The sequence below is a fragment of the Rhineura floridana genome, chromosome 9, assembly GCF_030035675.1.
Source record: "Rhineura floridana isolate rRhiFlo1 chromosome 9, rRhiFlo1.hap2, whole genome shotgun sequence".
Classification (NCBI taxonomy): Eukaryota; Metazoa; Chordata; class Lepidosauria; order Squamata; family Rhineuridae; genus Rhineura; species Rhineura floridana.
Window position 1 is genome coordinate 67,284,019 of NC_084488.1, and position 14,148 is coordinate 67,298,166.

At 43.9% G+C, this 14,148-nt stretch overlaps 1 protein-coding gene across 2 annotated transcripts in view; it reads right to left on the reverse strand.

The window, feature by feature from the left end:
- Positions 1-14,148, reverse strand: part of HHIP (hedgehog interacting protein) — a 182,015-nt gene that overhangs the window by 141,230 nt on the left and 26,637 nt on the right. For both annotated transcript variants that reach the window (XM_061583971.1, XM_061583972.1), the window contains exon 2: positions 12,604-12,796. In XM_061583971.1, coding sequence (XP_061439955.1) covers positions 12,604-12,796 — 193 coding nt within the window. The remainder of the gene's footprint in view (positions 1-12,603; positions 12,797-14,148) is intronic.

Here is a 14,148-nt window from a genome sequence, read left to right on the forward strand (position 1 = left end):
ATGAGATAGTATGCATGTGCACACATGCACATGTACATGCACATACATTGTCGCTAGATTTTCTTTAAATAACTAGAGCTATAGTAAGATCTGAAGGCACATGATGCAGCAACCTTGCTAAAGTTAAGCAATCTGTCAGTATCTATATAGGAGACCAACCGAAAACTTTGTATATGCCACTTTGAGTTCTATGATGGAAGAAAGGTGGAATATAAATGAAATAAATTAAGTCATGATTTCAGTTTAACTGTCCAATAGAAACTGACGATGTTCTCTGTTGTGTACATTTTCATTCAATTAAACAGAAGCCTATAAGCCATTTGATTACATTTTCAAGCAACAGCATCATTAATCCTCATGCACAATTTCATTTACAATGTATTTCAAGATTTAAAAAAGGTTGCCAGTTTTCATTTGAATCATTGACTATGATAATGCATTGACTTTGGAGCCTGTCATAGAGAGCTGTGCCTAGGATTCTTATAAACAGTTCCCTCCCACAATCCAAATTCTGCCATTTAATACATTAGTTCTCTTTTAGGTCCATCTTTGTTTTCTCATCTGCCACTCCTAGGAATCTAATTCAGAGGAATATTCATTTTAACCAATAATACTTAGCCCAACCCCCTTGCTCTACTCATATTACTATCATCCTATGTGGAAATTCCTGCCCCTTAATGTAATCCTCTCTTAATCTCCCTTTCATTATGAATGTGTACCTCTGAACTGTATCTAAATGACCAATGAATTCTGTGCTTTTAGGTGCTCCCTCTTCAGCAGCTATGATGTATGTATCTACACCATACATCTAAAGCTTATTTTGAAGAACAAATTCAGACCCAGTGCCTGCAGGAGGAAGGGGACCACCACTGCCCAGGGAAGAAGAGCTGATTGGTGCTGCTGCCTGCCTGCCTGCCTGCCTGCTGCTGCTGCTGCTGCTCGGCTACCACCACCGCCCTCTCCCTGTTGGACTTCTGTTCTGCAGCTATCACGCCTTGCAGGCCCAGGCACTCAGGCACTCAGCCAGCTGTTGCTGATATCGTTCACCTGTCCCCTCCTTGGAGGGGATACATAAGCTGGCTGGCTGAGGTGGCTCCTGTTTTGCAGATTGCCTGGCTTTTTGCGGGTCTTGAGTCATGTGCCTGGGAGAGAGGACTCAGCACCAAGTGGGAGACTTGAGGGGCCCTCAATTAGTGTAGTGATGGTAGAGAGAGATATGGCATTGTGAGGACTTGCCAGGTAAGGGGAACGTGGCCCAGGCAGTTAATGACTGTGCCTTGTTTCAGTCCTCCCCACACCCGCAGGTTTGTTGGTTGCCCTATCAGCCAGCTCTCAGACCTCTGAATGCTGTTCCTAAACGCCAGATTGGTGCATAATAAGATCTCCCTCATTCATGATTTAATTGTGGATGAGGCAGCCGATCTGGCATGTATAACCGAGACCTGGGTGGGTGAGCAGGAAGGAGTCAGTCTCTCCCAGCCATGGCAGTCAGGGTACTTGGTTCAGCATCAGGGTAGACTTGAGGGTCGGGGGGTTGCTGTGGTCTATAGGAGCTCCATCTCTCTCTGCAAGCTGCCTGTCCATGTGACTACTGGTCTGGAGTGTTTGCACCTTGTGTTGGGTCAGTGGAACAGACTGGAGATTCTGTTGGTGTACCGCCCACCCCACTGCCCAACAGACTCCCTAGCTGAGCTGACGGAGGTGGTTTCGGGTGTACTGTTGAGATCCCCCAGACTGTTGGTTTTGGGGGATGTCAACATCCATGCCAAGGCCACTTTATCCAGGGCAGCTCAGGATTTCATGGTCTCCATGACAACCATGGGACTGTCCCAATATGCCATTGGCCCAACACATGTAGCAAGGGCATACTCTAGACTTGGTTTTTGCAAGTGGACATGGAGATGGTGATCTGAATGTGGGGGGCCTTACATCAGTCCCTCTGTCATGGATAGATCACTGCTTGATGAAGTTTAGACTTACAGCGGCTTTTCCCCTCTGCAAGGGTGGGGGACCTATTAAGTTGGTCCTCCTCCAGAGACTAATGGATCCGGATAGTTTCCAAAGGGCTCTGGAGAGTTTTCTGGCTGATAGGGCTGGTGCTCCTGTCAAAACCCTGGTTGAACTGTGGAATACAGAAATGACCCGGGCAGTTGACATGATTGATCCTGAGTGCCCTCTCCTGTGTAGAGCTCGTACGGCTCCATGGTATACCCCAGAGCTGAGAGCGATGAAACAATATAGGACACGGCTTGAGTGCAGATGGAGACGAACTCCTGCTGGATGCAATTACACACTGGTAAGTGCCTATGGTAAGTTGTATTTAGGGGCAGTGAGGGCAGCAAAACAACAATATTTTGCTGCCACTATCAAATCATCAATCTGCCACCCAGGGGAGCTCTTCAGAATTGTCCGGGGGCTATTACATGCTGGCCCCAAGGACATGGTAGAACCATCTGAGGCCCGCTGTAATGAATTTGCTAGGCACTTCCTGGATAAAATCTTTAGCATCCGCCAGGACTTTTATAGCAGGTGAATCAAGTAAGGTATCCAGAGCACAGCCTTGTCCCAATTTCTTGGATGAGTTTCAATTGGTACAGCTTGAGGACATTGACAAGGTGCTTGGACAGGTTCGTGCAACCACTTCTGTGCTGAATCCTTGCCCTTCTTGGCTAATAAAAGCTAGCAGGGATGGAACAGCCAGCTAGGCCATGGAAGTGATTAATGCCTCTCTGTGAGAGGGGGTGGTCCCTGGCTGCCTGAAAGAGGCATTAGTGAGACCACTCCTGAAGAGACCCTCCCTGGACCCAGAAAATCTTAATAACTATAGGCTGGTGGCAAATGTTCCATCCTTGGGCAAGGTCCTTGAACAAGTGGTGGCAGGCCAGCTCCAGACACTCTTGGATGAGACCGATTATCTGGATCCATTTCAGTTGGGTTTCAGGCCTGGTTTTGGCACGGAAACAGCCTTGGTCGCCCTGTATGATGCCCTCTGTCGGGAGAGAGACAGAGGGAGTGTGACTCTGTTGATTCTCCTTGATCTCTCAGTGACTTTCGATACCATCGACCATGGTATCCTTCTGCGAAGACTGGCTGAGTTGGGAGTGGAAGGGACTGCATGGCAATGGTTCCACTCCTACTTGGCGGGTCGGCTCCAGAAGGTGGTGTTTGGGGAACATTGCTTGGCACCCTGGACTCTCCAGTATGGGGTTCTGCAGGGATCAGTTCTGTCCCCCATGCTGTTCAACATCTTCATGAAACCATTGGGTATGGTCATCCGGAGCTTTGGAGTGCATTGCCATCAGTATGCTGATGACACGCAGCTCTATTCATCTTCTTCAGGTGAGGCTGTCAATGTGCTGAACCAGTGCCTGGCTGCGACAATGGACTGCATGAGGGCTAATAAACTGAGGCTCAATCCAGATAAGACTGAGATGCTGCTAGTGGGTGGTTCTTCTGACCCAATGGTGGATGTCCAACCTGTCCTGGATGGGGTTGCACTCCCCTGAAGGAGCAGGTTCGTAGCTTGGGGGTTCTCCTGGAACCATCTCTGTTACTTGAGGCTCAGGTAGCCTCGGTGGCACAGAGTGCCTTCTACCAGCTTCGGTTGATGGCCCAGTTATGCCCCTATCTGGACAGGGATAACCTGGCTTCAGTTGTCCATGCTCTGGTAAACTCCAAGTTAGATTACTGCAATATACTCTACGTGGGGCTGCCTTTGAAGACAGTTCAGAAACTGCAGCTTGAGCAAAAAGCAGAGGCCAGATTGGTAACAGGGACCAGACAGTTCAAACATATAAAACCGATTCTGACCCACTTGCATTGGCTGCCTGTATGTTTCCAAGCTCGATTCAAGGTGCTGGTTTTAACCTATAAAGCCTTACACGGCTTAGGACCACAATACCTGATGGAACGCCTCTCCCAACACGAACCCACCCATATACTACGCTCAACATCCAAGGCTCTCCTCCGGGTGCCTCCTCCAAGGGAAGCTGGGAGTCTGGCAACATGGGACAGGGCCTTCTCAGTGGTGGCCCCCACATTATGGAATGATCTGTCTGACGAGGCGTGCCTGGTGCCAACACTGTTATCTTTTCAGCACCAGGTCAAGACTTTCCTCTTCTCCCAGGTATTTTAGCATGTGTTTTTAAATTGCTTTTTTAAAATGTGTTTTAAAATTTGTATATTTGTTGTTAATGTTTTTAATTGTTGTAAACCGCCCAGAGAGCTTTGGCTATGGGGTGGGATACAAATGCAATAAATAAATAAATAAATACAAACATGGCTTCCTCAAAAGAATCCTGGGAACTATAGTTTGTTAAGGGTGCTTGGAATTGTAACTCTGTGAGGAATAAACTACAGTTCCTGGGATTTTTGGGGTGAGTGTGAAATGTGCTTTAAATGTATGGTGTGGATGCATGCAACCTCACAAGCAGAAATGGAGGTGATGAATAACAAAGCTTATTGTCTTTTCAAGCTCTTAGCTCTTCATTCCTAGATCTAGGCTGCTTCTGCTCTTCCTGCCCACCCACCCTCTAGGAACCAAGCATAGACAGAGACATTTGCTACTGCTTTGCCCCACAGTTTTGTTAAGGGAGTTTAGCCAGTTAATGCCAGAGACTTTGCCAAGGCACCACTACTAACACCAAAATCTCCTAAATGTAAAGGGATGCTTAGGCTTCACTTACTGATAGGGTTATTCAAATATCTGAAGTACTTCTACCACTGACAGAAACATGGAAATGTGACACACATGAAGCCAAAAACAACCTGTTAGAAATGTTTGGAAACAGGACATGTTTATGCCTCTCACTCAAAAGGCATGATACAAAGTCTACTCTACTTCTTTTTTCAAAAAACAAGATATGGAAAGAGAGGGCTGGAAACTGGTATACTGATATACTGAAGTACAGTTTGTTCCCTACTTTTCCATCTCTCAAGCAATGCATCATAACTGTGGTGGTTCCCTCTAAGCTGTTCTGGAATCTTTTTCTTCCCCCAGATATCAAGAAGATTGATGATTTCTTGTGTTTTCCATGAAATGCCTCTTCCCTTCCCAATTTACTGATGTACCATTTGTCCTCCATTGCAAAAGCAGCAATCCTCAGCTTTACAAAAAAAGGAGGAGAAAAGGTAACTCCCAGGTGAGTGGGCACAGAAATGAAGGGGAGTGGCACAGTCCTGAAATGTCACACGGTCTGGCCCAGTAGGAAGCCAGCTGAGGAAGTGCTCGATGTGTATACATTCAGGCAGCAAGCCCATGAAAAGTGCATTTTGGGGACAAAACGGATTATAGCCATACCAGCAAAAAGCACTTTAGATCAACCAATAGACAGGAACAATATGAGGATGATGTCATGTATACAGCACCCAAAAACTGTGTCTGCATCCTGCACTGAATGCATATTAGCACATAATGTGTATACTGACTGAATTTGAGCTCCAAGGACTTAATAATCTGTTTTTACTTTTTATGATCATATGCATTTTCATGAAAAATCAAATAAATAAATAATAAATAAATAAAATAAATAAGATAAAAATTTACTCAAAAGCTTGCTGCTATTTTGCAACATTTTGGTTGGGCCTAAAAAAGGACCAACTGCCCAACTGTGGAGTTTGGATTTTTATTCTAATATAGCAACATTTGCTTTTCAAGACATAACAGGCAGTAGAAGAATTTCCTTTTGTTTTCCATTCTCAGAAAAGCAATAAATGCCAATTGAATAAAGCCAGCTCCTGAAATAACTGGAAATAGGACATAACATCAAAGAGTCCCCTTAAAGGCAAACAAATGTTTTATGGCATAAACCTTTATGGACTGCAGATTTTAAGCTGCAGTCCTAACCCTGCTTACATGAGAGTAAGCCCCAATGAATTCAGTAGGACTTATTTTTGAGTAGACATATTTAGAATTGCAGCCTTCAAGCAATTAAGGTTTATGCCATAATCAATTTGTTACCTGTTAGGTGTCATAAGAGTCCTTGTTCTTTTTGCTGCAACAGATTAGCACAACTTCCACTCTAGACATTGTTACAACCCTTAGGAAGAGATCTCAGAAATCAAATAAACTGTAATTTTTGTTTTCTGCAAATACCTTTTTTAAAGTCACAGAACTCTAGAATTCAGCCATCAGTTATTTGTTCTAGAAATAGGAAGCAAATCTCAGCATAGCACTTTCAAGATTGTTAATATACATGTGAATGGTCACTCTACCAAACAAATCCATTAAATTGGTTGGACATTAGTATTGTTGTTTTGTGATTGTGGCCCACTTTCAGAACAATTCTTTAGAATGATTATTAGCATCTGATAGATGTAGGAAAAATCCTATTATAGTTGATGCTACATCATGTAAGCCATTTCCTCCACAGCCCCATGCTTAAAGTTATGTTTTCATCTGGTTATCTTTCAAGGCAACCTGGGTGGTCATGAAAAGCACTTGACATCTTGATGCACTTCAGCAGTTTTACATATACACAAACTCTGTAGGAAAATAAATTTGTCATTCGTCACCACATATGTTGATCTGGGGAGTGAGGTTCTTTCGACTCCAGCTCCTGTGCAGCTCAGATCACTCTCTCCCCACTTCCTTTAGCATTTAGCATCTTATTCTTCTCACAGCACGAAAGGACATTTTCCTCAAAAACAATGACTTTTGCACACACAGAAAAATCATGTTAAAGTTTAGCAGAATATTCTTCTCGTATGTGCTAATTAATTTTTTATTTATATAGATTTTTTAAAGTTAAAAAACACCCTTCCTAGCAGCCTCCAACAAGAGCCAAACATTTAATCTAATCTGTTATCGCTGCTCAACAGGCAGTCTTGGCAACTGTGATCTATTCTGCTTTGCCTTTGGGAATGCAATAATGAGCAAGGAACAGCTGGTTTAAGAAAGCCTTAGAAACGTCTCTGTAGTTTACAGAGACAATAATAATATTTTCATATTTGAATGAGTTTAGATACATGTTAAACCACACCAAAGGGGAAAAGCAATTCTTTTCAAAATGTTTTCTCAAGTCAGAGAACACAACAAAAAATGTTCTGCATCCTTGAGAATTCAAAGAAATCAAGCTGTACACAAACTTTTTTTAGAAAAAGTTTGAATGTATTTCATTTTAGCCTACACCTTGTTTTGCAGCATTTCTTATTTATGCAGCTTTTAAAAAAATGTAATAACAAACCATGCTTTGGCACTATATAGATGGGCAGAGCTGAAGAAAGTCAAGGATTGAATTTGTGCTGTCCTGCCTCCCATGTGCTGAAGATTTCTAAACTGACTTCCTGGTTGTCAGCAAATTATAATTTCCCATTGTGTCGAAGTGCAGTGAAATATGGTTTGCTTAAATCACAGTTTGCTCTTAAACCAATACGGCAAACCACAGTTTGGTCCTGGTTTAAGAGCAAACTATGGTGTGAGCAAAATGTATTTGCCACATTTGGATTCAAGAGGAAGCCACTTTAGAAACCCTCAGAGAGAGGGTGGAACACATAAGCCTGGGGCTCAACTCTACTCAGTTCTGTTCATGCATATTAGGAATGTGGCCATTTATTTTTAAAGTTTTACTACCACAGCTTTATTTGCATCAACAGGATATACAGTTATAAAGTAAACATGGGAAGAAACAGCACAAGAAAAGTGAGCTTTACAATTGTACATTTTGAACTTTAGAACTGTATTTTCAAAAGGTGATACAATATCAGAAAGTTGAACACAGTTCATTTTGTGGGCTAAGATAGACAGAAATATTTTAACAGCAAAAAGTAGTGGTCATGGTCCAGCCAAAGTTAAGCACTGCTACCATTAATTTAAATAGAAAGAATTTAAGCACTGCTGAACTATCACACTGGTATCAATAGGAATTAAATGTGCTTATATTTGCCTACATCGTGCCCATAATTCTTTATCAAGGGATAGAAGCATATATGCAAAGTAAAAAAATAATCAGAAAAATTTATAATCATGAGGTCAAAGTCAAAGCAGTTGGAGGATTAGATATCCCCTGCAAAGCATTTTGATGGCACAGAGAAAGATGACAGTAAAATGTAAATGGACTGCCTTCAAGTCAATCCCGACTGATGGCGACCCTACGAATAGGGTTTTTGTGGTAAAGGTGGTTTACCATTGCCTTTCTCTGAGGCTGAGAGGCAGTGACTGGCCCAAGGTCACCCAGTGCGCTTCATGGCTATGTGTGGATTTGAACCCTGGTCTCCCAGGTCTTAGTCCAACACTCTAACCACTACACCACACTGGCTCTCAAGATGACAGTAGACTATAGGTATAATCCAGAGAAAGCTGGGTGTTCCTAAATCCCACTGATGTCAAAGGACTTAAGTACAACCTAAATTTCTCTGTACTGTGCCCCATGTATGGTCAGCAAAGATCCCATTGTCTAAATTATCTTCTCTATCACGTAATGCATCAAGTATCACATATGGTATATTGTGATCTCCTGTTTTTATCAAATGCCACTATTTTGCCCTATGAGTTTAGCAGCACCATGGCATTGGTCCAAAGCTGACAAATCACTTGAAAGTTTGCTTTAGTCCTCAGGATATGTTTAACTTACATTACTACCAAACGAGCTCTCTTAAAAAAAATTTTTTAATGAACAAGACATCTCATGTTTGCATTTGGAACGTGTCAAAATTTCAAGTTAATGTTCCTAGTCTTTCTGAAGAATTAGACCGTTGGGCTTCTCCATGACAATTAAACGCCCACCATTCCACCTGAGGCTGCCTATAACCTTTCATATTGCCCTTTAGCACAGTGCTTCAAAGAGACCAGGATGTCACCTTCCTTTATTACTACCTGGTGCTCTTCTGTTTCTTTGCTTGCTTTTCCTTTGATCATCTGTGTGGACTGAGAATTTCCCCCCTTTCTCCCTGTTCCATGTCTCCCTATGACTGGGATTCAGTTTCCTCTGCTATCTCAGTTTTTCACTTCTTTTCAAATAGTCATTAAGACCTAACCTTATCCCTTGGTTTTCCTCCATTAATGCTTTTCTGTTTTATTTTATAAATTAAAATAGTGTGATAATAATAGGAAACTTCCATCAAAACTGTGTTTTACAACTTCCATATTCTTATCTTCTTTTCTGTCTTCTATGTCCCCTTTCCTAATGTCTTGTCAATATTTAGAGTGAAAGTCTAGGCAGAGATCTGTCTTTTTTCAGAACAAAGTGCTTTGTTTATTTGACGTTCTATCCAAAATAATAAATAAATAGCTCAAACTCATGAATCCAAAGAACAATGAGTAGGGGGGGGGGAAACCTGTAAAAACTTAAGAGTACAAACAGCGCTCTAATATGGTGGGGTCTATATAGGGATGCCAGATCTCCGTTTTTCAGCTGGAGACTCAGGCATCTGAGGGCCCTCTCCGGTCTCCAGTCAAATCACCTCCAAATACCTGGATCTGCGGCTTTCCAGGCTCCCACCCAGCCAAGCATGCATGATTCACGCATACCTTTCCCAGAGGAGCCATCCTTGCTCTCTGCTTGCTGGGAAGGGGTCTGGGCAGGCTGCTGCCTCCCCTCCCTCCTTCCTGCCTGCCTGTTTGTCTGTGTGCTTATGTGCGCGTGCTCATGTGCTCACGCTCATGTGCTCACTCACTCAGCAACCAGCCGCCACTGCTGCATCCCTCCCTTCCTGGTACCGCCTCACCCTGCCCCCTCTTCCTACTCAGCACCTGACACAAACTTTAGTCGGGGAGTTTTCTCTCTCTTCCAAAGCTCAAAGCTTTTGATGAAGTGCAGCAGGCAGAAGGATCGTGGCCAAAAGGCAGGCTGGTTGGCTTTCTTACTCCTAAGGGTAGGGGGCCATGTAGGAGGGGCGCATCTTGGACGGCTCCTCCTCACCGAGGAAGTGAGTGTGGTGCCCCCTAGGCGCACGGGGCAGCTGGTGAAGTGTGCAGCCTTTCCTCGGCACACGCAGCCCCATATGTGGGGCGGGGAGTGATTGTGACAGGGTGGCACAGGAGGGGGCAGCCCCATCGGGAGGGCTGCCAGTCACTGGAGCCGGGTGGGATGCAGTGCAAAGAGCAGCATCGGGGCGGGAGCCCGGCAGGCACAGGGCAGCAGTCCAAGGCCTGTGACGAGGCATGCGAGGGCGAGCCCAAGTCAGTGGTGCAGCGCACGCAGGTCCTGATTGCATAAAAGATAATTTTTGCAAATATATTCTGATGTGCCTTTCATTACTTTTAAAATATGGTTCCACAAAAGCCTTCTGTTTGATTTTATCTTGTTGTGGTTGGTATGGTATTGCATTTAGGAAAGCATCACTGTCTTTTGTTTTTCATTTTCTGTTTGGATTTCATTTACCTTTAACCTCTCTCCCTTACATCCATAGAAGCAACAGCAGTGGTTCCATGTGCTCCGCTCAACCCTCTAAAACCCATTGATGATGCATCTTGTTGGTTGCATGGCAGTTTGTTTCTTGCCCAATAGTGGTAAAAGAGAATTCGCATATTTGAAAGTGTGGCTGCAGTTGTTGTTCCCAAGCTGCTGCCTGTGAAGGTAGACCAAACCATGTGTTTTCTCTCTGTCAATTATTACTCACTGGAATTGGGTTGGCTGTCAAAGTGAGTTTATAGCAGCCCACAGGGCAGACAGAAAGAGTAGAGAATCTTCTTAGTCTTACTTATTTCTCAGACCTCTTTCTGAAGTGAAGGGTCAAATCTGTAAAGACGTTTGGAGCAGCCACTTTTAAAGACAAGGGCATCTACTCACAAGTAAGTCCTGTTGAGTTCTGTGGGGCTTAGTCCCTTAGTAATTGTGTTTATAATTGCAGCCTTCAGGGGCATCCATCTTTACTCCCGAATCTCCCATCTAACATCTACATAAGAACATAAGAAGAGCCTGCTGGATCAGGCCAGTGGCCCATCTAGTCCAGCATCCTGTTCTCACAGTGGCCAACCAGGTGCCTGGGGGAAGCCCGCAAGCAGGACCCGAGTGCAAGAACACTCTCCCCTCCTGAGGCTTCCGGCAACTGGTTTTCAGAAGCATGCTGCCTCTGACTAGGGTGGCAGAGCACAGCCATCATGGCTAGTAGCCATTGATAGCCCTGTCCTCCATGAATTTGTCTAATCTTCTTTTAAAGCCATCCAAGCTGGTGGCCATTACTGCATCTTGTGGGAGCAAATTCCATAGTTTAACTATGCGCTGAGTAAAGAAGTACTTCCTTTTGTCTGTCCTGAATCTTCCAACATTCAGCTTCTTTGAATGTCCACGAGTTCTAGTATTATGAGAGAGGGAGAACTTTTCTCTATCCACTTTCTCAATGCCATGCATAATTTTATACACTTCTATCATGTCTCCTCTGACCCGCCTTTTCTCTAAACTAAAAAGCCCCAAATGCTGCAACCTTTCCTCGTAAGGGAGTCGCTCCATCCCCTTGATCTCCACAACACTAAGCTCCTTTCTTCCTACAATGGCCTTCTGGTGACTGGACTGGCCTGGCGGCACTTAAACCCTTCTTGCCAAAAGCAAGTAGGCTAGATTAAATGTTCCCTACCCAGGCTCCATCTTTTAGCTAAGATTTCTATCTTAATTTCCAATCAGAGAATTTTTTTTAATTGTATGCTCCAAGCAACTGTAATTAATGCTTAATGTATCATGCTTAATGACATCACACAGGCCCACCTCTGTGACATCACACGGGCCCGCCCCTGTGACATCACTAGGGCCCGCCCCTGAAATCTCAGGTTTTGGGATGCTTCTGACCTGGCAACCCTAGGTCTGTAGCAGTTCTCATGTTTTTGCTTGTGCACAGGAACATAGGAAGCTGCCTTAGTATTACTGAGTCACACCATTAGTCCATCTAGGTCAGTATTGTCTGCACTGAGTGGGAGCAACTCTCCAGGGTTTCAGTAAGGAGTTTTCCCAGCCCTACCTGGAGATGCCAGACTGAACCTGGGACCTTTTGCATGCAAAGCATGTGCTCTACTACTGAGCTACAGCCCTTCTATAGAGTTGGCACAACCAGGACAACACCTTTAGATTTAGTTTCTCTTTTCCGACACACAATACTCCAATGAAAGATGTAAAACAGGCCTTCTTTCCCTGAGGGGTCCCCAGCAGAGAAGTCACAGTGTACACTCTGAGACTATTCAATTGCACCAGTTGTGATGCTTCAAGCCAGAGTGCCATCCCTTTACATTCACAGAAGCAGGGTGGCTCTCAATTTTCAGACCCTGTGTAGAAATATAAGGAGTCAGTTAAGGTCTGGGCTCTGCCTTCTCTGGGAACACCTACTGGGAGCTCTCCCAGGCCCTGCAGAGCTCATGTCTGACCCTGCTTCTCCAGATTATGTTCTCTGGACCTGTTGCTTAGAACCTGTTGCCTGAGACTAAGTACCCATGAATTATGGTTTAGTGCCCCATAGGGAGAACAGGAAAAGCTGTATAGTATGCCAAATAAATATAATTAATTTTAAGAGAAGAAACTGTTAACTATAATATTCTGATTATCTAGATCAAATGTTTAAACCCATAAGTAGCACTTTCCTGATAAAACACATTGGGCCACACATATGATGCTTTTCACAATGCATAAGGAATTAAAGGTATACACAATTACAATTTGTTACTATTTACAATATTTTTACCTGGTATGTGACCTCTGCAAGTGTAATAGAATTCTTTACAATAATCCTTGCACAAGAAAGGAAGGACCAGCTCTCTTCCCAATGCTTCTTTCTCAGCTGAGTGGAACAGGTTCTGAGAATTCGGTGAACAGTGTGCACATTTGATTTCCTGCAGCAGCTTCACACATTCTGTGTTGTTGGTAACAGGAAAGATCTGCAAGCCACAAACCAGATATATAAGCTTCCTGTCTTCTGCAAAAAGTACAAATAATTTATGCCAATTTAAGCAGGGCAGTTATATATAAATATACTACACTATCATAGTTTTGGTAATAACATTACAAGAATCAAATAAACTGTATTACAAGGAATCACATACGCAACACATAACCTGATTTGACTACTTTAAAGAACAGCTTCGCCATGGAAATTAAAACAGATTTCATACAAATGACTAATCTTATTTCCTATTTAGCTTTTTAAACCCTAATCTAAAGGATGTGAATTCCAACATGCATAATTTTATTTTGCTCTACTACCCAGGTTACACCTTTCCCAGCAAGTTCCTCTGATCTACACATGTGTTGCAGAAGGTGTGAAGATGACAGTCTCACCTTCTCTCATGAAACATTAAAATATTTACATGAGGACCAGAGGTAAAGTATGCAAAGTCCAAGCAGCAGAAGAAAATTTCCTATCAGTGGCACAGACTGCCTTGGTAGGTAGTGGGCTCTCCTGTTGACCCATAGGCAATACTACCTCTGGTTATTTTCATCAAGCCTGAAAGCCTGGAACAAGGATGGGCATTAGCAGGAGTTAGGTTTTTTGAAGGTCCTTGGAGAGCCTTGGCAAGAGGCCTGGCACAGCCTCAAGGCCAGCACCTGCTGTCAAGGCAACTGATCGAGATATAGGCTGGAGCGCTTCTGCCAGCCTGTTCTGTTGGGGGGTTTGATTCTGTGTGGAGAAGGAAGTGTCGTGTGGGAAAAGTGAAACCGTTTGTTTTGTAGCCTGTAAGCGTTCATGCCTTAATGTCCAAGTAAAGGACTCTTAAACTATCTCTTGCCTCTGGAGTTTCTTGACCGTCTCAATCTCAAGTGTAAGCTGCGCTGATCATGCAAACATCCGCAAACACCAACAGGGTTATGGGCCCAGATCCAGCGCATGCTACACGAGAGTAAGAGGCTGGTCTGAGCTGAAGACGGTGTTCCAGAGGGCAGCTTGATTGATCGTGCCAGACAGAGGTGAGCGGAGATGGCTGTCAACATGTCTGGAAGCATGCCGATGGAAAGGCTTACGGAATCTAATTACGCCAGCTGGAAGCTGAGGATGAGAGCTTTCCTGATAAAAGAGGATTTATTTGAGGTGATAGAAGTGACCCCACCAGCACCACCTCAAGTGGCCTGGAGGCGCAAAGATGAGAAGGCGCAGGCGTTTATTACCCTGGCTCTATCCGATTCTCAACTTTTGTACGTGAGAGATGAACCCTCAGCCAGACGGATGTGGGAAGTGTTGCAGGCTCTTCATGTGCAGCAGACAGCGGGATCCAAATTGTGTCTGGCAAGGAAG